This window comes from Rhinolophus ferrumequinum, chromosome 9 (genome assembly GCF_004115265.2).
Source record: "Rhinolophus ferrumequinum isolate MPI-CBG mRhiFer1 chromosome 9, mRhiFer1_v1.p, whole genome shotgun sequence".
NCBI classification, from domain to species: domain Eukaryota; kingdom Metazoa; phylum Chordata; class Mammalia; order Chiroptera; family Rhinolophidae; genus Rhinolophus; species Rhinolophus ferrumequinum.
In genome coordinates this window covers 47,088,922-47,111,417 of record NC_046292.1, presented here as the reverse complement: position 1 = coordinate 47,111,417, position 22,496 = coordinate 47,088,922, and the positions used below count along the sequence as shown (strand labels likewise).

The 22,496-nt window shown below is 36.3% G+C and overlaps 1 protein-coding gene across 3 annotated transcripts in view; it reads right to left on the bottom strand.

Annotated features, from left to right (window-relative positions):
- Positions 1 to 22,496, bottom strand: part of UBE2U (ubiquitin conjugating enzyme E2 U) — a 50,907-nt gene that overhangs the window by 7,050 nt on the left and 21,361 nt on the right. For 2 of the 3 annotated variants that reach the window (XM_033115012.1, XM_033115014.1), the window contains 2 exons: positions 16,308 to 16,393; positions 9,536 to 9,617 (listed from right to left, as the gene is read on the bottom strand). In XM_033115012.1, coding sequence (XP_032970903.1) covers positions 9,536 to 9,617; positions 16,308 to 16,393 — 168 coding nt within the window. Of the gene's footprint in view, positions 1 to 9,535; positions 9,618 to 16,302; positions 16,394 to 22,496 lie in introns of all 3 variants that reach the window. The other variant, XM_033115013.1, reaches the window with a different exon arrangement.

Here is a 22,496-nt window from a genome sequence, read left to right as displayed (position 1 = left end):
GTATTTTTTTCATAGATGTGCTTTATCAGGTTGAAAAAATTCTTTCCTATTCTGAATTTACTTTTTTTTTTTTTTTAAATCAGGAATTGGGGTGAAGTTTTCTTCACCTATTGAGATGATCATGTGGTTCTTCTTTCTTATTTTATTTTACATGTTTGAACTTTTCAAAGGTTAAACCAAGGTTACACTTTTGGTATAAACCCCACTTGGTCATGTATAATTATAATTATTTATTATAATTAATTGTGATTAAGTGGGTATATACTAGGAATGTAACCTTGATTTAATATTTAAAAAAATCAATGTTTAAACAATGTCATATATATATTTGGATTCAATTTGCTAAAATTTGTGTTTCTATACATATGAAATGTATTGATCTGTAATTGTTTTTTCTTTCCCCTTTATACTGCCTTTGATTTTGTTATTGAGGTAATGCTGACTTCATACCATGTATTGGGAAGTGTTTCCTTCTCTTCTGTTTTCTAAAAGAGTTTGTGTATATTGGTATTATGTTTTTCTTGAAGGTCTGGAAAAATTCTCCAGTGAAACCATCTGGGCTTGGAGTTGTCTTTGTGTGAAGGCTTTTTAGCTATCAATTCAATTTCTTGTAAGATATAGGATTATTCACGTTACCATTTCTTTTTAAATGAGCCTTGGTAGATATTGTCTTCCAAGAAATTTGTTCATTTTATCTATGTGATTGAATTTATTGGTCTGAAAATATCTTTATTTTACTTTCATCTTAGAGAGAGATTTTCACTGGGTATAAAAATCTAGGTTAACAATTTCTTTCTTTCAAGCACTTTAAAACTATCATCCATTATCTTTTGGCTTACAAGATTTCTGACATGAAGTTATTGGTTATTCTTATCTTTGTTCCTCTACATGCAATGTGTGTGTGTGTGTGTGTGTGTGTGTGTGTGTGTGTTTTCTTTTTATCCTTCGTTGCTTTGAAGATTTTTCTCATTATCACTGACTTTCAGCAATTTTATTATGACACATCACAATGTGCCATGGTATAGTTTCTCTATATTTCTGTTTCTTGGGATTCATTGAACTTCTTGGTCTCTGAGTTTATAACTTTTTTCAAATTTGGAAAATATTCAGCCATAATTATTTCTTCACTTTTTTTTTTCTGTCATTCTTTTCTGGGACAACAATTACATGTAACTTACACCAATTGATATTGTCACATAGCTCACTGAGGCTTTTTTCCCCAGTCTTTTCTCTCTGTATGTTTATTTTCAAGAGTTTATATTGCTACATTTTCAAGTTCTTGGGTCATTTCCTCTACAGTGGCTAATTTGCTGTTTTTTCCATATAGTGTATATTTAAAACATTTTAACAATTTATTTTGTCTCCAGATATTCTATTGGTCTTTTGTGTATCTTCCATTTCTCTTCATCATATTCCGATCCTTGAATACATTTATAAGATGTATAAGAACTACTTCAAGATCTACTAGTTCCTTCATCTCTATCATTTATTAATCTATACTGATATATTTTTCTTTTTGGTTATAGATTATATTTTCCTGCCTATCTGCATGACTTGTCATTTTGGATGGGATGCTGGACATTGAAAATTTTATTTTGCTGGATGCTGAATTTTATTATATTCCTTTAAACACGACTGTCCATTCTTCCCATTCTTGTCTACTGAACAAGATGCAGATCAGTATGTTGCAAATCAGTTTGGCATCATCAATGCTTGTGTTTGACCTTTCTTACGGGTCTAGAGCAGCTTTTATTTGAGGCCCCATGACTAACGCTTGACCCTTCTGAAGTCTCTATTCAATGTCACTTGAATTATGAAGTCTAGCCAGCATAACTGGCAGGATCCCAACTGTTTCTAGCCCTCCACAAGCCTTGTATGAGTCAAAAAAAAAATCATTAGAATCTTATTTTCCTCCGGAGAAATATGACTTCAGGAAAAGAACATAGCTTGGTTTATATCTTTTCTCTTCCACTGATAAAGCCCCGGTTTTTTTTTTTTTTTTAAAGAAAACTATATAAGATTGATATTTCCTTTTTCATTCAATCATTTGCCTTTATAACTGGAAGCATAAATTGTAAAAACAAAAATGTTTAGTGTCACAAAGACATGCAAATTAAATGACTACAAACGAAGATGCCATAATTAAGCTAAAAACAAAATCCCTAATAATTGTTCATTTTAAATTCTCAGTAATTCTGATAGCACTGTAAATTGCTACATGTTCTTGAAAAGTAGCTTTATGTACATAATAAGGATGATAAAACTTATTGTATCCCTACATCTAGTAACCTGACATTTTGTAACATATTCTAAGGGAATTTCTTGGCTTCCTTCTGGTTTCTCCTTTCAGGTAGAACACAATCTAACATGCCTCTGGGGAACCATGACCATCCTCACTCTCACCCTGCTCAGTCCTAGACCTCTGGCCAGGGTTGGGGGACAGGGAATGGGGTAGTCTCTTGAAGGGGAGGGCAAGGGGGAGAGAAGGAGAGAAAAAGACAGAGAGACCCCTCAAAAGAGTGTTTATAAAATGAAGATGATTTCTTATTTTTCAAAGGAGTAATTTTCTTAGGAAAAAAAAAAAGCCCACTATGTGTTTTTGACCTGTAGCAAAACTCCTCTCTTTGAAGAGAGATGAAGAGAGAAGCAGTCTTAAATCATGGTGTTTATAATATAGAAGGCTCCCTCAGATTCTGTGCTACAACCAGAAATTCATGGTAAAGTTTCGGGGCTACATTCTGAGAGAGAAAATGATGAAATGAATTCTATTCACAAGAGGGGAACAATAAAGAATATGGAATTCATAAAAAAGAACTGTGTGTGTGTGTGTTTCTATGATTTACAATAATATATATCTGGTCTCTGTCCCTGTTTCTGGCACAGAACTCCCAAACCCCTTGAAGTTTCCTAAGTGATGAGAGCAACTTGTTATGAGGTTAATGAGGTGACTTTTGGACCCCACCCAAGGGAGGGGGCTGGTTACCAGTAGGAACCAATCATGTGGTTAGAGAACTGGAACTTTCAGTCTCACCCCTGACTTCTGGGAAGGGGAGGCGGGAGAGGCTTGAGGTTGAATAAATCACCAAGGTCCAATGACTTAGTCATGGCTCCGTAAGGAAGTCTCTACAAAAAACCCAAATAAAGACAGCTTATCGGTTCTTATTTTCAGAGAGTTTCCATGTTAGGGAACCATAATGCGTCCACGTGCCGTCACACTGTGCCGAGCCTCAAGCTCCACGAGAACAGAAGCTCCTTCATTCGGGACCTCATCTTATATACCTCTTCATTTGGCTGTTGATTCACACCCTTTCATATCCTTTGGAATACCTCCATAATCTAGTGAAGAAATGGGTTTTCTTAAGTTCTGTGAGCCATTCTAGCAAATTAATTGAACCTGAGGAGGGGGTCCTGGGAACCTCCACTTTATAGCCAGTCAGTCAGAAGTACAGGTAACATCAACCTGGGCTTGTGCCTGGTGTCCAAAGTGGAGGGCAGTCTTGTGGGGACTGTGGAATTTGATTCTATAACTGGGTAGATAATGCTTGAGTTGACTTTTCGGACACCCTGCTGGCATCCGAGAATTGCTTGTGTGGTGAAACCATACGCATGTTGGAACCGGGTAAGGTAACTCCTTTTCAGTTTGTATATTCTGAAAAAGAGAAAACTTAAGGAGAACGGGGAGAAAGATCTGATAGCTATTTTCTGAGACTTAAAGGGCATTCCACAGAACAGAAGATCCTCATTTGTGTTGTGGTACTTTCTTTTCTGCCATAACAGTATCCCTTGAATCACGCCTTCTACCCATGTTCAAAGCCATCCCTGACTCTTCAGTGTCTGAGCTGCTGCTTGTTCTAATAGAAAAATGCATGGGTTGTAGCATCTCGAAGGCCTGGATCTGAATTTCAGCTCTGTCACTTACTGAGTGTGTAACTTTAGGGAAACAAACGAAACTTTCTCTGTACACCTTTTCAAAATGAAGATGATTTCTTATTTTTTGGACACATGTAAAAGCACATAGTAGGTATTCAATAAAAATCTGTAAAATGAATGAAAGAAATCTGGAATTGTTGAATATCATAAGATGTTAGCGTTAAGCTAAAAATAAGGAAAAACAGAGATTTTTTTAAAATGCTCCTAGAAGGCCTGAGCTCCCTGTCTCTAAAAACATCCAAGTAGAGACTAAGTAGTTGCTTGGCAGAAATTATTTTTTAAAGGAGATTTTTCCCTTTGTCAGTATTTTTTTTCGTGTCTATATTCTTAAAAGGGACATTTCCAATGTTTATTCTAATGCTAATTCTCTCTTTAACCACAAGATGGCATTCAAGGTTTAATCTTTGGGGAATTAAAAAAACTAGCATTCCTCCTTAAAAATGCATTAAATATACAATTATATAAACCTATAAAAACAACATTCAAGTTCAATAACTCTGAAAGGATAGCACAAACATACATTAAATTAAAGTATGCAGCAGAAATGTTTTCTATATAACTGGAGAAAAGGGAATCAAAGATAGTTATGCTACAGGAGGATCACATATTTTTGTGAGTTAAAATACTTACAGAATCAGACACTACAGGAAAAACCACAAATCTTTTTCACAGAAGGTAGACTTGATTGGTGCTTATAAATGGGTAGGCAATATTTTTACACTTGCCTGACATTTTAAGCTTTTACATGAGTACCTACTAATAGGAATATAGTAAATAATTTAGTTTTGATGTTCGAATACAATATATGTTTATCAGTAACTTCAGGCAAGTTGGTTCACCTCTTTGTGCCTCATGCTTTCCTGATTATTAAACTGCATATAATACCTATCTCTGTTTCTGTGGAGAAACTTATGGGTGATAATTTAGTCGAAAAGGGAGACTAGGAACTTTGGCTTGAAACTGTATCTGTATAACAAGAAAAATGCTCTGACCTGTAGTGTGGGTTGATTTGTTGTGGCTATGAAGGCTGATGGATATTCCTGGGTGTTACACTTAGAAATGTGTGAATACACTTACAGGTATAAGTGTCAACTCCACAGCGTGGCCAGTAGTCCACTAGGAAATGAGAATGCCCAGCACACAGCAGGTGCTTTGCCATGTTAGCTCTTCTGCCCTCTGTACTTCCTACGAGGCCTGACCATTAAGTTCGCGAATTTGTTGCAATGATGTTGCTAACCTTTTTTGATATCAAAGGGATTATTCATTATGAATTTGTACCAACTGGACAAACAGTTAACCAAGTTTACTATTTGGAAGTGCTGACACGGCTACATGAAAAAGTTAGATGACCTGAATTTTTCACCAATAATCCATGGCTCTTGCATCATCACAGCAATGCATCAGCTCACATGGCACTGTCTGTGAGGGAGTTTTTTTTGTTTGTTTTTTTAGGGAGGGTGCAGGTCACAGTGGCCCATGCAAGGATCAATCTGGAAACCTTGATGTTATTAGCACCATGCTTTAGCCAACTGAGCTAACCAGCCACCCCTGTGAGGGAGTTTTTAGCCAGTCAACAAATAACTATATTGGAACACCCTGCCTACTCACCTGATCCGGCCCCCAGTGACTTCCTTCTTTACCCAAAGATAAAGGAAATATTGAAAGGAAGACATTTTGATGACATTCAGGACATCAAGGGTAGTATGATGACAGCTCTGATGGCCATTCCAGAAAAAGAGTTCCAAAATTGCTTTGAAGAGTGGACTAGGTACTGGCATCAGTGCATAGCTTCCCAAGGGAAGTACTTTGAAGGTGACCATAGTGATATTCAGCTATGAGTTTTGTAGCACTTTTTCTAGGATGAGTTCGTGGACTTAATTGTCCAACCTCGTATGTATAAACAAAGAGGAATACTTTTTCTAAAACTACATAGGATGTAAAACTTCTCCAGAATTGACAACTTTTATTTAGATAACCTCCTGGCTGACATAGCTAAAACTACTGGCATAGATCTTTTCCTTACCACATAAGCAATAATCAGCTACAGAGTATGATGTAAAAATAGTTTTATATGTGCATAAGTAAGAATATTCAAAAGAACAGCTTGCACTGCCTTCTGATTTTATATCTTTCTCTAGAGAAAATAAATATGAACTACTAATTAGGTTCTCGATTCATATTCTTTCCCATGTCTTGGTTGATATAAAGTGTTTACACGAATAGCCAGTCAACAGACAGGAAAGGCAATAGGAAAGGTCAAAAAAAAAAAAAAAAGAGCCTTAGAAATGAACACCAAACCAAATGATAAATCATGAATATTTATGAGCTGCTTATAATGACAATGGGATCCTATTAATACCAACTAAAAACATGTAGAACTTAAGAATTTGCATAAAACGTTCATGACAGTCATTTGTATTCCCAGTTGTCTTTTTTTTTTGTATTTCCAGTTTTTAATCACTATTCTATGACTATACCCCTAGAATCCTTAAAATAGAACCATAATCTCTACACTAGAATGGGCCTTAACAGAAGTCAGCACCTACATTTTTTTTTCCTAAAATTGACTGTCTTCACATGTAACCCTATTAAGTAGGGAAACAGGGTAAGTGTGCATCACTTAGCAAACACTAATTGAGTGCCTACTACTAGTTGCCAGGTACCATGCTACGTTTGGAGAACATAAAGCTACAGGAAGGGGCCTGCCCTAGTCACTCATCATGAACAGGTGACGTTTTCCACCACAGGGCCTAAAAGAGCTAGGGACAGAGTGATATGAAAGGAGAGGATGGGGAAACGTGGAAGCCTGAACAAGTCAGGGATCCTTTCACATAGAGACACTGGCGTTGGGTCTTCACACTGTCCTGGTGAAGCACTTTGCCCAGCAGAAGAGATGGTAGAGGTGGAGCAGAGAAGGGAAAAGAACCATGCGCGTAATGAGACTGAAATAAATGTGGTCCTGCTAGGCGTCGTTTTCTGTTTTCTAACCTGAGGGAATTGTTACATGTTTCTGATAGAGACTATTTTTATTCTCTGAAAAGTTGGCGGGCATGGGCTTTTATCTCCCCCCTCCTCAGGAAGTAACATTTATGGAATGTCCATATGTCAACACTATATAATTGTATATATATGATCTCATCCAAGAGATCAAATGCAAAACAACTTTGCAAGGTAGGCAGGGCTATCGCCATTCAACAGATAAGGAAACAAGCTCAGTGTGGGTAAGAATATCTCCAAGAGCTGTCTGATTCTAAAGCCCACACTCTTTCCCCATGCTGCCTCCAAAGATTTTCCATCTGAAACTTGAACTAGGGCCACAGTAAGAAAAACATGAATAATAGCAAACCTTATGAGTACTTACTACGTTCCAGATATAGTTTGAAGCATTTTACATGTGTTAATTTATTTAATCCTCAAAACCTCCTTTGGAGTTATTAATACCATGTAACAGAGAAGGAAACTGGGGCACAAAGAAGTTAGATAACTTGCCCAAGGTCACAGAGTGGGTAATCGGCGGAGCCAGGGTTCAAACGCAGGCAGTCGGGCTCCAGAGCCCCTGAGCTTAAACACTCCACGTTCTGCCTTTGAACTCAGACCAAATCCTAATTCTAGACCACCAGCAAAGACCCTACCAGGAAAGATTGCCCACGCAGAAGGCACAAAGTGGTGAAAAGATCTGATGTCCCCAAATAACAGAAAAGAGAATTGAGTGTGGCTTAAGAATCATGTCTTGATTGATGAGGAAATGGGAGGACAGAAGGAGGAGGAATGTGAAATAGGAAAGATAGGTCTCTCTTTCTCCTTAACACTATGCAGATGGAAGATTCTCATTTTGCATTTTCTGTTTTGTTTGTTTTTTTAAAGGAAATTTCAGTGCAAGAAAAGCATTTTCAAACATAAAAACAGAGCATAATGGTATTATATTGCAAGAACATACTAATTATTCACTTGCATAGATCCCCAAACATTTTCTACTTAAGCTCTATGAATTGACCACTTTATTATACTTCGTGTATTTTGAATAAGAGACTTTCAAAAATTATCTGAAAAGAAGTTGATTCCACCATACTTTAGATTTTTGCATACTCAAATATTTATGCCACAATACAATTATACAGATAAATGAAATATCTTTGAAAAACTTTAGTGTTTTTTTGCTAATCAACTCCGAAATTTGAAAGAAGCTAATATTATCTGATCTAAATATGTTCTCATCAACCACCAGATGGCATAAGGTGTGAAAGTTTTATTCTGACAGTCACCACGCCCATGATAATTTGACCTATAACTTCAAAATAATGTATTTGGAAAATGTTCTAGCACTCACACAGTTCACAATTATTTCAGCCATATGCAGAAGTAGACAGAGAAGTTGAAAATGACATGGTCCTACTTTTTCTAAATTTTGGGGTTCTGTGGGATGCTGGTATTACATAATGAATCAATGATCAAACAAATAAAACAAAGCAGTTCTATTAAAGGAAATAAAAAAGAAAGTCATGTCAAAGCAAAATTAACCATATATTCTAAGTAGGTTTCTTTAACTCTAAATGAAACTTAAAACGTTCCTTCAAGAAAAATAAAAAACCATGCTTATACTCCTTCAAATTCTGCTTAATAAAAACCTTTCTACTGCCTGTAATTTATTCTGAAAGCAGAAAAGAACCTACTGCAAATGCTTTTCCCCAGTTTGGCTTGAAGGAAAGTTATGGCAGGAGTCAGCTGAAAAAAGAATATCCAACTGAAAAACCCAATCTGAATTGTGATGGCAAAGGGTAGGAAAGTATATTTTAAGAACCTCAATTTCTCCACAAATTCAAAATGCCGCACAGTATTTTTACAAAGCCTGTATTTCCATCCAGAAAAGAGGTCACAACGCTCACAAGTCAAAGAGCTAAAAAATGAGGTAAATGCAAACAATAGGATCATTAATTCCCCTAGCTCTGTGGCAGCATAGCCACTGAGTACTGTGAAATGAGCACATCAGAATAAATGACTCCTACAAGCTAGCCCATACCACAGAACTGAGATGAAATCACTCTGGCATGATGAAGCAGCAAAACTGCCGTTAGGAGTCAAGAGCCCAAGAGGCGATTAGGATCCCTTCCTTAATGGGGTTTAAGAGTCTTTCTGAAGATACTGTAATAATTTCGTTTTGTATTTCACTACATACTACCTCATTTGATGTAATGTAGTTCCTGAAAGAGAAGTCTGTGAAAGAGGAAAAGGTATATGGAACTATATGAAGGATGAAAGGTTAGTTGGTGATATAGAAACAGGTTGTTTTGTTTTGTTTTCCTATTTCTACGTCATCTATTGATAAGGATAATGGGAATGGAAGTGAGACCTAATGGGGAAGGTATTGTGAGGTCGCTCATGGCCTAGCTCCACTTTTGGCAGCTAAGAGGTAGTAAAGGTATTTCCTACCTGGATTCATATGAAAGGAAAAAAAATGATACTTCTTATTTTTGTCGGTATGTTTAGAAAAGGGCATAAGTTACTTTCAAAGGGTTTCTCCTGATAGTTCACTCAGATAGTAGAAAGTGGAATAGTAGATATTTCAAGTTAATAGGATAATATAGTCTAGACACTTAAACTTACTTACTTGAAATTCCATTCTTTAGGATGTTGTAGCTCCCTTTTCTTCCATTTATAATACTCTTCAATGAAATTTGGATCTTCGAGGACTGAAATTAGAGTATAAAAAAGGAGCTATGCATACAGTCTAATAGTTCAAAGTTTAAAATAATTCACTTTGCCTGAAGTTGATATGTGGCAATGACATACACTATATATTTCAAGTCTATTATAGTACTCACTTTCCAAATTTCTTCCTTTTATTTGAACTTGTTAATATTGGCTATTGTTTGAAATAAGTAGACTGTGACTTTGAAACTTTTCATTATAATGACATTTGTTTGTATGGCATATATAGTAATGAAGAAGGTATCAAAATAACTCATACAAACTACAGACGCCATAGTTTAACAAAATTCTAATTCAGCACTTCAAATGGAAAAAAAATATTGGAGTCTAGAAGTGACATTATGGATCTTGATCTTTCACAAAGCAAGAATCTGCAACAGGGGCGGCCAGCTGGCTCAGTTGGCTAGAGCACAGTGCTCATAACACCGAGGTCGCCGGTTCAGTCCCCACCCACATGGGCCACTATGAGCTGTGCCCTCCACAACTAGACTGAAAATAACAGCTTGACTTGGAGCTGATGGGTCCTGGAAAAACACGCTGTTCCCCAATATTCCCCAATTAAAAAAACAAAACAAAACAAAGAATCTGCAACAACAGGTAATCATCCAATCTCTAAATAAACCCCTTACCAACGACAAAAAAAACTCTCCTCTCCTTCTTGTTGTTGGGAGATTGCCTGTCCCGTTGACAGACAGTAAGGTCACAATGTCCTTCCTTAATCTGAGTTTCTGATCTCTGGAGCAATAATGGGTAAAGTTCATCCCCCCTGCATGAGAGAGAGAGCCCTTCACATATTTGAAGATAGCTCTCAGGTGGCCTCAGTTCCTTCAACTGTTTCTTAAGACATGATTTTCTAGAGACCCAATCAACTTCACCATTCCGGCAATGACATTTGTTGATGTTCCTATTAAAGTTTGCATCCAGAACTGGCTCAGAATCTTGGTTTGGCTTGAATAGCAAAGATGCAAGTGAGTTACTACCTCTCTCAATCTGTGTGCTAAACTGCTATCAATTCAGCTCCGACCTGCATTAGTATTTTCTGGAAATCACGTTACACCACTGGCTCATAGATTTGTGGTTAATTATAAGCCTTATGCCTTCTATCAAATTCACATAAAATTACTGAAAATCTATTATGCTTAAGGCACTGGTAGTTTTTACATGAAATACCAGATCATACACACATATCCTCTATCTACCGTGTTTCCCCGAAAATAAGACCTGGCCGGAAAATAAGCCCTAGCATGATTTTTCAGGATGACATCCCCTGAACATAAGCCCTAATGCATCTTTTGGAGCAAAAATTATATAAGACCTGGTCTTATTTTCGAGGAAACACGGTTCATCTATCTTTATCTATCTATCTATCTATCTATCTATCTATCTATCTATCATCTATCTATCTATCATCTATCATCTCCCAGTTCCTTATAATTATGTTGGGTTTATTGTCTTGAATTATTTAACCAACTAGATGCTCTCTACGAGTCTTGCCCTTATCTGGAACTTCCTTCACAATGATTAATTAATCCTTTCTTGCTTGATGAAATTTGTCATTGAGAGAAAAAAACACATTTAAACTGAATAGTTTTCTTTTATTAATATTACATGACTTTCAACAGCAATGCTCCTATCTATTCTTTAGTTTCTTTTCTTATTTCGTCCATATATAAGCACATATACATACATATTCTTATAGGCTTTAATAACATTCTTTTTATTAGTATTTGGATATATACTCCTCTCTTTCATTAAGGAAGGAAATCTGAGCTCCCCAGAGTTCTTAGTGAGGTCTCATTATTTTCTTTAGATTATAATAGCATTAATAGAGTTATTACTATATACTGGGCACTTGTAAAGTATGTATACAGTGGTTACCATTATAATATCCACTTTATGGATGAACAGAAAGGTTGCGTAATATCTTCTGGGGCTATATTCATTATTACTTAGACAAAATTTAAAATTTGAGGTTTCTATTCAAGGGCAGCTTATATCTTTCCTTAATTTTTTTGAAATTGTTTTTCCAACATTTTCTATTTGAATATTTATGACAGTCTCTTATATATCATGAAACCCCAACTGGCATTGTCATCTTTCCTGAATATTCCCGTTAACTTTACATCGACTTATTTTCTTCGTTGCTTTCTCTACTATCTGAGAGATAAAAAGAAAAAATCATCACAGCATTTGTACAAACTTTCATTTTAATGCTTCCTATTTTACCCCTATAATTTTTTCACTTAGCTGTCTTCTACCACCTGACTGCAAACTCCTCAAAAAGCTTATCATACTACCTATCTTCTTGTTTTCAACACACCACCTACTGTCTACACAAGAAGATGCTCAATAAATAATGTCGACTGGAGGGAAATAATGAAGGAATGCGGACAGAAGAAAGAGTGAGAATGACAGAGAGTGCAAGCACGAGAGAGCGAGCAAGAAAGGACCAGTGAAATTCCGTCAGAAGTTCTTGAAGTTAAAATTCTTCCATCACTATTATATCTTGCCTCTGTGGCAGTTTTGTAGTCTGTGGCAGAAAAAGCATCCTCTATTGCCTCCATAATATATTTCTTCTTCCTTCCCTTCCTTCTTCGGATTACCAGCCATTGCTTTTACTCTGTTTTCACCATTGACACATCTCTTGCCCAACATCTGTATAGGTTGATGTTAAAATTTTTTTCCCCACTGCTGGGACTGTTAAGTCCAAAGAAATATAATAGTGCCAACTTGCTGCAGCACGTTTTATTTTCACACATATTATCTCATACTAACCCTAGCGCAACTTAAAATACAATGGAATGTCTTTTTTGTTTTTAATCAATGAACAGAAATGAAAAAAATAGGTACAAAGAGTTAAATGGCTAACCTACATTCACTGAACTGCATGTGGCAAACTAGTACAGGGCTAAGGAGTCTCTAAGTTCTGACATCATGCTCTTCCCACTAGAGCCTTTCCAACCTTGGCTGCATATTGTAATCACCTGGGGAGCTTTAAAAACTACTGCTGCCTGGTCCTGCTCCCAGAGATCCTGATGTAATTGGTCTGAGGGTGTGCCCTTTACATGGGAATTTTTACAAGCTCCTCTGGTGGTTCTAATGAGCAGTCACAACTGAGAACCATGCAGCAGAGGTAGACATGACAGCCTCTTGCATCTAAATGCAGTTTGGAAACACTTGCCCTTATTGCTGGCTCAAAGACTCAAAGAATGAAAGTCTCCTAGGGTGAAAGCAAGCATCCCCAGGACGCTTCAGGCTGTTTGGTCTGTCTTGATGACAGCAAACATCAGGAAGCCTCCACTCACTATTACAGGGTACACTGGTCTGAAGGGATTCTTTTCCTCTAACATAAGCATTTCCTTATGGGGATCATATTCTGTCGTTAAGGTACTGTTGCCCACAACCAGATGTAGTGGTTTGTTCTCTGCCAAACTTTTTATGTGCCATTCAGTAGTGATGGACAGAGAACAGTGGATCATCAGTACATTTTCCCACATGATTGCCTATGATTGTGAACTAATAATTACAATTATTGAAAAATGTACTGCCCGTACTTCAGAGTTTGAATTTAAATCTCAGGTTAGAAGGAAATAACAATTTTATGTCACATTATAAAGGCAGCGTAGTACGATAAAAAGCAACAAATGTGGAGTCAGAGGGCCTGGGTCAAATCCTTGGACCACAGTCTATTTGTAGTAATTAATAATAGCCGCACTTACTGAGCAGTCCCTATGTGCTAAGCACTGTTGTTAAGCACTTCAACCGATTAGGTATGTGCTGTAATTATTCTCATCTTACAGATGAGGGAACTGGATGCAGAGAGGTTAAGAAACTTACCCAAGATCACACAGCTAGTAAAGGGCAGAGCCAAGATTAAACCTAGGCAATCTGGTTCCAAAATTTATACTCTTTGCCGATATATGATATTCCCTCTTACATGACTTTAGATAAATTATTGAGCCTCCCTTGATCTAGGTTTTCTCACTTGTAACACAGAGTAATAATAATAATAATGCCTAGCTCATAGGGTTGCTAAACCACTGTGCATGACACATATTTGGTGTTTAATGAATATTGGTTGATAAATGAATAAAATAATAAGATTGGGATGACTAAAAAAAATGAACACAGAGAATACTCTGTAAACTGTATTGTACAAGAATATAGTTTCTATTATGGCACACATGACTTGTGGCACAAAGACATGGAAAAGAGTAATTACCCCACATCAAAATATAACCACTCATCACCATTCATAAAATTAAAAGCTTTTAAAAATATGCACATGAGCTTAATAATCTTTCCAATGATAAGAATGTAACTGCAGAAAATGAAGTTATTAAAAGTTTCCCTTTTATTTCTGAGTAGTTGAAGAAGCATTCTATAATCTAAACGCTTCATCTTTATTATTGCCAGGAAATTAAGCCATTAAAAAAGATAGTATTGGATCTCATCCAGCTGAATTATCCAAAGACAAAATGGCCAGCAGCAAATGTAAGGCTTACATTTATTTTTTTAAATTAAGTGCTGGTTATTATTGAAGGAAAGCTCTTGAAACATTCTTATAACAAATCCCTGGGGGAAGAAGAAGCAGGGTAATTGTGAAATAGTGCACCAAGGGCTAGAATCAAAGTCTCAGAAATTTTTCTGGGCTAGAGGTAACCATTACCAGCTATTGCTTTCACAAAGAGGAATGAATTACACAGTAGGTTAGTGACAGATGTAGAAACGAGGAACAAATTAAACATTTTGGTATCAAACTCTTTTGAAGAAGAAACTAGTTAGTGGTGCTTCATTGTTTCCTTCCATTTTTAATTGTTCTTTATTGCAAGACAATCACTTCCAAATTTCATTAAGTTTTGGCATGTGCTTCTATTTTTTTTTTCCTAGCAGTTTGAAGTCTCTAAAGGCCTCATATATTTACATGTTATTTCATGAAGCACCATCCTATACCATTCGGTTTGGCTTTTGGTTGAAGGAGTTGGACGCTTGAGTGGTTCCCTAGAATGTGCCAGTTGCTTCTCAACACTGTGTTTGTTAAGGATTATTGCTTCCTGGAACCTATCTGAGTTGCTCAGTTCCTCACACATAATAGGTGCTCAAGATGTGTTTGCTGAATTGATTAAGCAGCACCCAACCACAAATCTTTGAAATGAAGTCAACGTTCATGTACTCTGGTATCAAAAATAATAAAATTCTTTATACTAATAGTGTTACTAAAGACTATGTTTCTTAAAGCACCTTAAGTTATTTGTCTTAACCACTAATCCAAGAGTGAGTGAGGAAGGTAAGGCGTAATCACAAAATTAATAACCGACATCCAGAAAAAACATGTAATTTCTTAGAAGTTATTGGTTTAACTTACTTTTTTATATTTGTTAAGCTTAGTACTACTTTTTGCTGTAATTTGTGCCTTAAAATGGGAAACTTTTTTGCATGTGATATGTTGTTCTTTTGAAACCAATCACGAGACCATTACAATGATGAGATGAAACTTGATGAGATCACAAATTAAGGCAGTGATCACGGGGTGGAGTGGAGGGAAAATAGTCATGGTGTTGTAGGAGATAAAATCAACAAGGCTTAATGAGGGAGACAAACAGGTCTAGGAAATTTCTGGGATTCTGGTTTAGGCAAGTAAATGCAATGGTGATTTACCACTGGCCAAGAGAGGTAATAAAGGAGGGATGATAGGTTCGAAGGCAAGATAATGAATTCACATTGGGACATCTTAAGTGTGAGATCCTTGTAACACATGTGAGATGTCTAATGCACAGATGTAAATATGCTGCAGAACTCAGGAGAGAGCTTGGCTAGAGATGAAACTTTAGGAATTACTGGAAGGTAGGCTGATGAAAACCATGGTGGTGGAAGACGTCTCTCGGAGAGAGTGGAGAGTTTTTGCTAAAGAAAGAGGCAGAGGAGCACTAAGGAAAGGAGGAGGAAAACCATGGATGTATGATGTCATCTAATTCAAGGAGAGCATAGCTGAGGAGAGTGCAAGTGAAGATAAGGACAAACAATCATTGATTCTGGGAATTAGTAAGTCACTGGTAACTTCAGAATGCACCATTTCAGCCGGATAGCTGAGGGCAAGTCATATTTCAGAAAGTGTGTATAGATCGGATAACCTGCTTTGATCCAAATAGTACTCTAAATATTTGATTAAATGGGACCAACTTTCCCCTCCTGTCTTTTTAATTCCTAATGTATGATAACACATAATTTTTCCTTAGGCTGATATAATTGTAAGCCCTAAGTTTATACATTTTTTTTGCTGTCTTTCTACTTAATACTTTCTCTGGTTTTGAGGATAATTGTTTTTAGAATCAAAAAGGCTCCTCCTGCTATGAAGGCTTCTTTCTGGGGTGAAGGGAGTAAATTAACCTCATAAGATTGAGGACTTCATCTTTTATTCCTTCAATTGCCTATCTTTCCTTCTGGCTTTTAATCAGACTTCGGTTCAGGGCTCTATACAAGAGGAACAAAATTAATAGTTGTTGAATGATTAGTACATCAAGCCAACAAAGAAGGTTATCAGTCTTAAGTTGCAAATATATGTCAATTAGTTTTTGAAAGCAAGACAAGCTGAGAATAATTAAGAGATTAGTTATATATTAATTCTAATAATTAATACCAAAAGGACACAGGATAAGGTTAGATCACCTTACATGGAGTTCTGTAACATTCTGCAGCTTTTGATGTAGCTATTTCACACCACGTCTTGTAATAATCATCAAATGAAACTTTAATTGATCTGAAAACAAATTAAAATCAGACAATGAGTAGTCTGCAAGTTTGCTTTTTAAAATTATTTTATCAGAGTGGGCTGTTTCAGATAACAATATCTTTTTATAAGACAGGAAACTGATTTTCAGTTTTTAACAAATCTAATATATTAATTTCTCCACTAATACATACAAATTAAAAAAAAGAATATCTGTCCCATTTTCCATAATAAATGTAAATGTGCACCCATGTGTATATTATACAAAGAAAAACATAAGTTTAAGATACCTGCCTTTCACGTCTAACATTATAAAAGCATTTCAAGGAAAAGTTCATACCTGTATATTTTCTTTCTACAATATATAATTTTCTTATTTTCTATGACAAATTATAATAAAATTACCTTTATTTACTTTTTATTATGAGAAGTAAAAGGTCAGAATTGAGATTAGTTTAATTCTTACACAGAAAAGAGGAAACAACTCTTTTCTACTATTCCTGCCTGCATTTTTCCTTCCCTGTGCTAATATTACTATGTCCTAATGGGAAAGCAAAGATTGTTTTAAAGTATTAAACAGGAACTGTGAAACTGTCTCTTAAATAATTGTGTTTCCTTTTTTTTTTCTACAAACTTTTTGCATGTAGAGATTCTCAACATTCTACAAACAAAACATTACTTTGGGATATTTTTCAGACAAGTGAAATCACCAGTTGACTGGCTTAGGTATTTAAACATCAAATGTACAAAACCTTATGTCTGTTTTCCATTCTAAGTTGCCATGGCAGTTCTTTCGAGGAAGAAGCAACTTTATAGTTAGAACAAGTATACTAGCACTAATTTTTATATATACCAAGTAAATATTTGACTAAATTTTGAAATAAATGGGGCAGTATCTAAATGTGTTAATGCATTCATTTATTTAAATGATTATTACAGACACCTAATTTTAAGACTAACATTTTTCAAATGTGTTATTGCTTTTGCAATCACATTTAAGTAGAAATCTGAAACTTGGCGAAGATAAATGAATCACTACTATTATTGCTTCCAGAGCTACGTGCAGTGCCTTACACTACTAAATGATATACTAAACTAACATTAATTTCCCAAAGAAATGTTTCGGCAGTTGGCAACGGAGGTAACAAAATGAAAGGCTGCATTATATCTCCTGCATGAAAAAGCTTGTGATCAATTTGCTGTCACAGATCATTTAGCAGACAACAATGACCCAAGAGGAAGGAAACTGTCAACACACTGTCTCGTGAAAAAAATATACCATCTTCAGGCACAATCGTCTCCATTGTTTTTTGTCTGTTTGACGATGACCCATGACCCTCTCCCTTCCCAACGGTGTCCTGTTCAATTTCAAACTGTTAGCCTTCAGGGGCTTTCTTTTCTTCCCCCAGAATAATTAAAAATATTACCCTAAAAGGTATAACTTCAGAATAGTTTGAATATACAAAGCAGAATGTCTTAAAACATTGGGGAATATTTGCATTTTCAATTCTGTAAAGGAAACAGCTCCTTAAAATAAGAGAATAACTATTTTGCTACGATTCAGATCAACTACCAAGTTTACGGGGATATATATACACTATAAAAAATGCACGTGTTTATAGATTCAACCAGTAACAGAAATATATCGAGTATTATCATTGGCATTATGAATATGAAAAAGTAGAAGACATAATTTTAAACTGAACATGAGAGCTCATTATCCTGTTGGGAAAATAAGATGTATATCTGAATGAGTACACAGAATAGCTTTATATATTAACCTCATAAAGTGTTACATCATTTAACACAGACATTTGGAGGTTATAATGACAGATACTTCTTTGGCAATGGCAGTAAACAGAAAAAGTTGGAACAGGGAGATATCTTTGTTTGGGAGCCATTAGGGAGAGTCACTTGAGATACGGACTTGGAACAAAGGCAGGAGGCATTTTAGGCCAGGGGAGCAGTGTTAGCAATAGTTCAGATGGGAAGGAGAACGGTGTGTGCATGTGTACATACAGAGCGTATTAGGGAAAGAGATGATAGCAACAAGATAATTGACTGGAGTGAAGAGTTCCAATTTCAGAGGAGCTATAATTTGATAGAATAAGAGAAAATGGGCAATGCAGGACCTTTAGATTTAGGCAGAGAACGGGTTAGAGTTGATTCAGTAATCTTGATTTATTAGGTGATAGAGAACAATCAGGAGTTCTTGAATAAGGCAAGCAAATGATGAAATCAGTGTGCGTGTAAGAGTTTTTCCTAGTCTTAGAATGCAGGGTAGATTATATGAGAGATTAAATGCAGGGGGACAAGTTTGGAAACAAACGCAATCATTTAGGCAAAAGACACAGAGAGCTAATACAAGGGTGGGAGCAAAAATTAGGAAGGGGAGGAGATGAATCAATGGTAAAGAAATGACGGGACTGGTTGCCTGATAGGGTGTGAAAGGTAAAGGAATTTGAGGGTCAAATGTTCTCCTAAAAGTCCGGAAGACCACTTAGTTTTGCTATTAATAGAAGGCGCCTAGAGAAAGTAAAATATGAGTTTAATTTTAAACATGGGTTTTAGGTAATGACCTTTAGGAGTGGATTGAGACATTGAAACTGGAAATAAGATATTTGGGCCAAATCAACATAAAGGTTGATAGATGATGCCATTAGGGAAAAGAAACTCCAAAAGAGTAATTAAGTGTTTAGAAAAGACAGCGTAGAAACCAGTTTCATAATTAAGAGGAGTCACTGAAGAAAACAAAAGGATAATTAAAGGAAGAAGAGAATTGTAGTAGTGATATTTCACGGAGGCAACATCCCAGCCATAACCAAAGCCCAATGACTAAACCCCTGTATGTCTCTGGATATTTAATCACGTCGCATCATGATTAAGGAGTACAGGCTCCGGAATCAACTGGCCTTGGTGAGAACACTCTGTGACTTAGTAGCTGTGTGACTCTGGGTAAATTCCCTAATCCCTCCACTCCTGTTTCCTCATCTATACAATTAAGAAACACAACTTTCTCCAGTGATTCTTGTGAGCATTCAGTGAAATTGTGCGTGGAAAGAGCCAAGTAGGGGGTTTAGCAGTGTCAGCTGCTTTCCTCCAAGGACTTAGACAAGTATGTTTCTCGTATGCAAACCCTGAACAGCTTCCTGTTGTTTTTCCATCTCAGTCTTCCCCTATTCCAGGTTATCATTGCCTCCTTTGGAAAACCCCATTTGTTTATCTAATTCTATAGGATGAAGTCTAAACACTTTTAAATGGAACTCGAGGTTTCTCATCACCCGGCCATTTCCAACATTTTCTTCTATTTCCAACCTTTTCATTCACATATCCAGAGGCTCCATCACATGAAACTTCCTGATGATCCTGAGTATACCATATTATTATATTTCTGTACCTGTGCAAGCAGTTCCATCTAGAAATTTCTGCCTTCGGTGTCCGTCAAACTCTTACTTATCAAGGTCCCTGTCCATTAAAAGATTGTGTATATGGAGGTTGTTACAGTAGACAACCTCCCCAATACGAGTCACTAGTCCGTTCTTCCCCCACTGTGTATATGCCAGTCCATCTGATGGGACAGACCCCCACCTCTGGCTCTAAGTCAGGGCCTGATGGGTTTAGGGCTGTCTGATAATGGTAACTAGTTTAGGGATAGGAACTTGACCTAAAAAGATCCAGAGTGAAATTTTTTCTAGCTTTCTAGTATATCTTGATATCTGGGAGGGTCAATCCTGTTTGTTCAACATTGCCTTGTTATTTTAAATCCTTTGCATTTCTAGATACATTTTAAAACCATCTTGTTAATTTTCAGAAAAAAAAAACTATTGAGATTTTGATTGAGATTGAATTGAATCTATAGATAAATTCGGGAAGAATTGGTATTATAATAATATCTTTCCCGGTCACAAACATTGTACGAATATATCTCTATTTCCTAAGGTTTTTAAAAATTTGTCCCAGATACATTTTGTGGTTTTCAGTATAGATATCTTATTCATTTTTGTCAAATTTTAGTGCTGTTGTAAAGGTATATTTTAAATTTCACTTTCTATGTGCTGATTGCTAGTATATAAAATACATAGTTGATTTTCTAATGTCCATTTTGTATCCAAGGTCATTGCTAAGTTCACCTATTTTCAAGCTTTCTATATTCATTCAGATTTTACTATGTAAATAATCCTGCTACGTGTGAATAACGAAGATTTACTTCATTCTTTCCAAACTTTATAACTTTTATTTTTTTTCCTTGCCTCATTGCACTGGCTAGGACCTCCAGTACAATGATAAATAGAAGTAGTTATAACAGATATACTTGTTTTGTTCCTAAACTCAAGAGAAAAGCATTTAACATCTCACATTTATGTATAAGGTTGGCTGATGGGTTGTTGTAGATTCCTGTCTCATTGGAATAAAGAAATTCTCTTCCATTCCTAGTTTGCTGGGAATTGTTATCATGAATGGGTGTTAAATGTTAGCAAATAACTTTTCTGGATTCTTTGAGATAATTTTATGGGTTCCCCCACACACACTTTATTTGATTAACTTGGTGAGTTACACTGATTGATTTTCAAATTTTAAACCAACCTGACTTTCCTGAAATCAAACCCACTTAATCATGATGTATTATTCCTTTTTATGTATCAGTGGATTCAATTTACTATTGTTTTGATTAGATTTATGCATCTGTGTTTATGTGCAGTATAGGCCTATAATTTTTCTTTCTTGAAATAATCTTAGATTTCAGAGTTTGGAAGTTTGGAAGTATATCCATTTTCTCTATTCACTGAAAAACGTTTTAATACCATCTTTCAAAAACATTTTTTAAATTTTGAAATAACTTCAGATTTATAAAAGAGTTGTAAAGATAGCTGACTACCTTTTAAAAATTAACTTAAAGTATAATTTGCGTTCAATAAAATGAACACATTTTAAGTGTACAGATTGATGAGTTTTGAAAAAAAATGACAACTATGTAACCATAAGCCCAAACAAGATATACATATTTTCATTACTCTAGAAAGTTCCCTACTATCCCTTCCCAGCCAATCACCCGTGACACTGTGGGCAATCACTGACCTGATTTCTCACTACAGATTTGTTTTGCCTGTCTTAGAACTTCATATACACTCAATCACATAGTGCGCACTGCTTTGATTATTCTGTTGCTTTTTTCACTCAACATAATGCCTGCATTACTATTCCATGCTGCTGCATGTATCAATAGTTCACTCATATTTATTGCAGAGAGCGTTCAACTTATGAATATAACAATTTATTTATACATTTAACTGTTGATGGGCATTCTAGTTGTTTCCAGTTTGGGATATATGAACAAAGCTCATGTGAACATTTGGGTACAAACCTTTTTTGTAACACATTTTCTCATTTCTAAATACTTAGGAGTGGAATTACTGGATCACGGGGCAGGTGAATGTTTGACGTTAGCAGAAACTGCTAAACTGTGTTTGAAGCTGGCTGTGGGCAGGTCAGATGGTGCAACAATGTGTACAGTGATGTAGGAGAGCTCTAGTGACCTGCATCCTCTCCAACCAGTGGGGCTGTCAGTGCTACAAAGTGGGGTGCTCTCCCAATCTCCTCCATTTCAGTAAATGGCAGCAGTACCCAAATCTAGTAATAATCCTTGAGTCCACTTTCTCTCATACCCTACATCCTATCAAAACAAGCCTTAAATCCATCTACTTTTCTCCCTCTCCATGGATCTAAGCCCAACCACCATCATTTCTCCCCTGGTCTATTAAAATAACCTAATATCTCTTCTTGTTTCCCCCTTAGGTTCTTCACAATCCACCCCCCCCACCCCGTGGCACCCCCCCCACACACAAACACACAGCAGTTAAAACAGTCGTTTTAAGAAGTAAATCTGATTGTGTCTTTCCTCCCCTTCTTAAAAGCTGTTCAACTGTGTCCCAATTCCCACTGTAAGGCTAATAACATGGAAATTCCTTACCTGGTTCCTAAAGCCCTAGGTTATCTGACCCTGCCTGCTTCGCTTACCTCATGGCCTGCCTACCCCTCTGCTCTTTCCCCTGCTGTGTTCCAGCTATCTGGTGGTTTTCTTTCTGATCCTCTAACATACCGTGCTTGTACACAATTCAGGTTCTGTGCACTCACT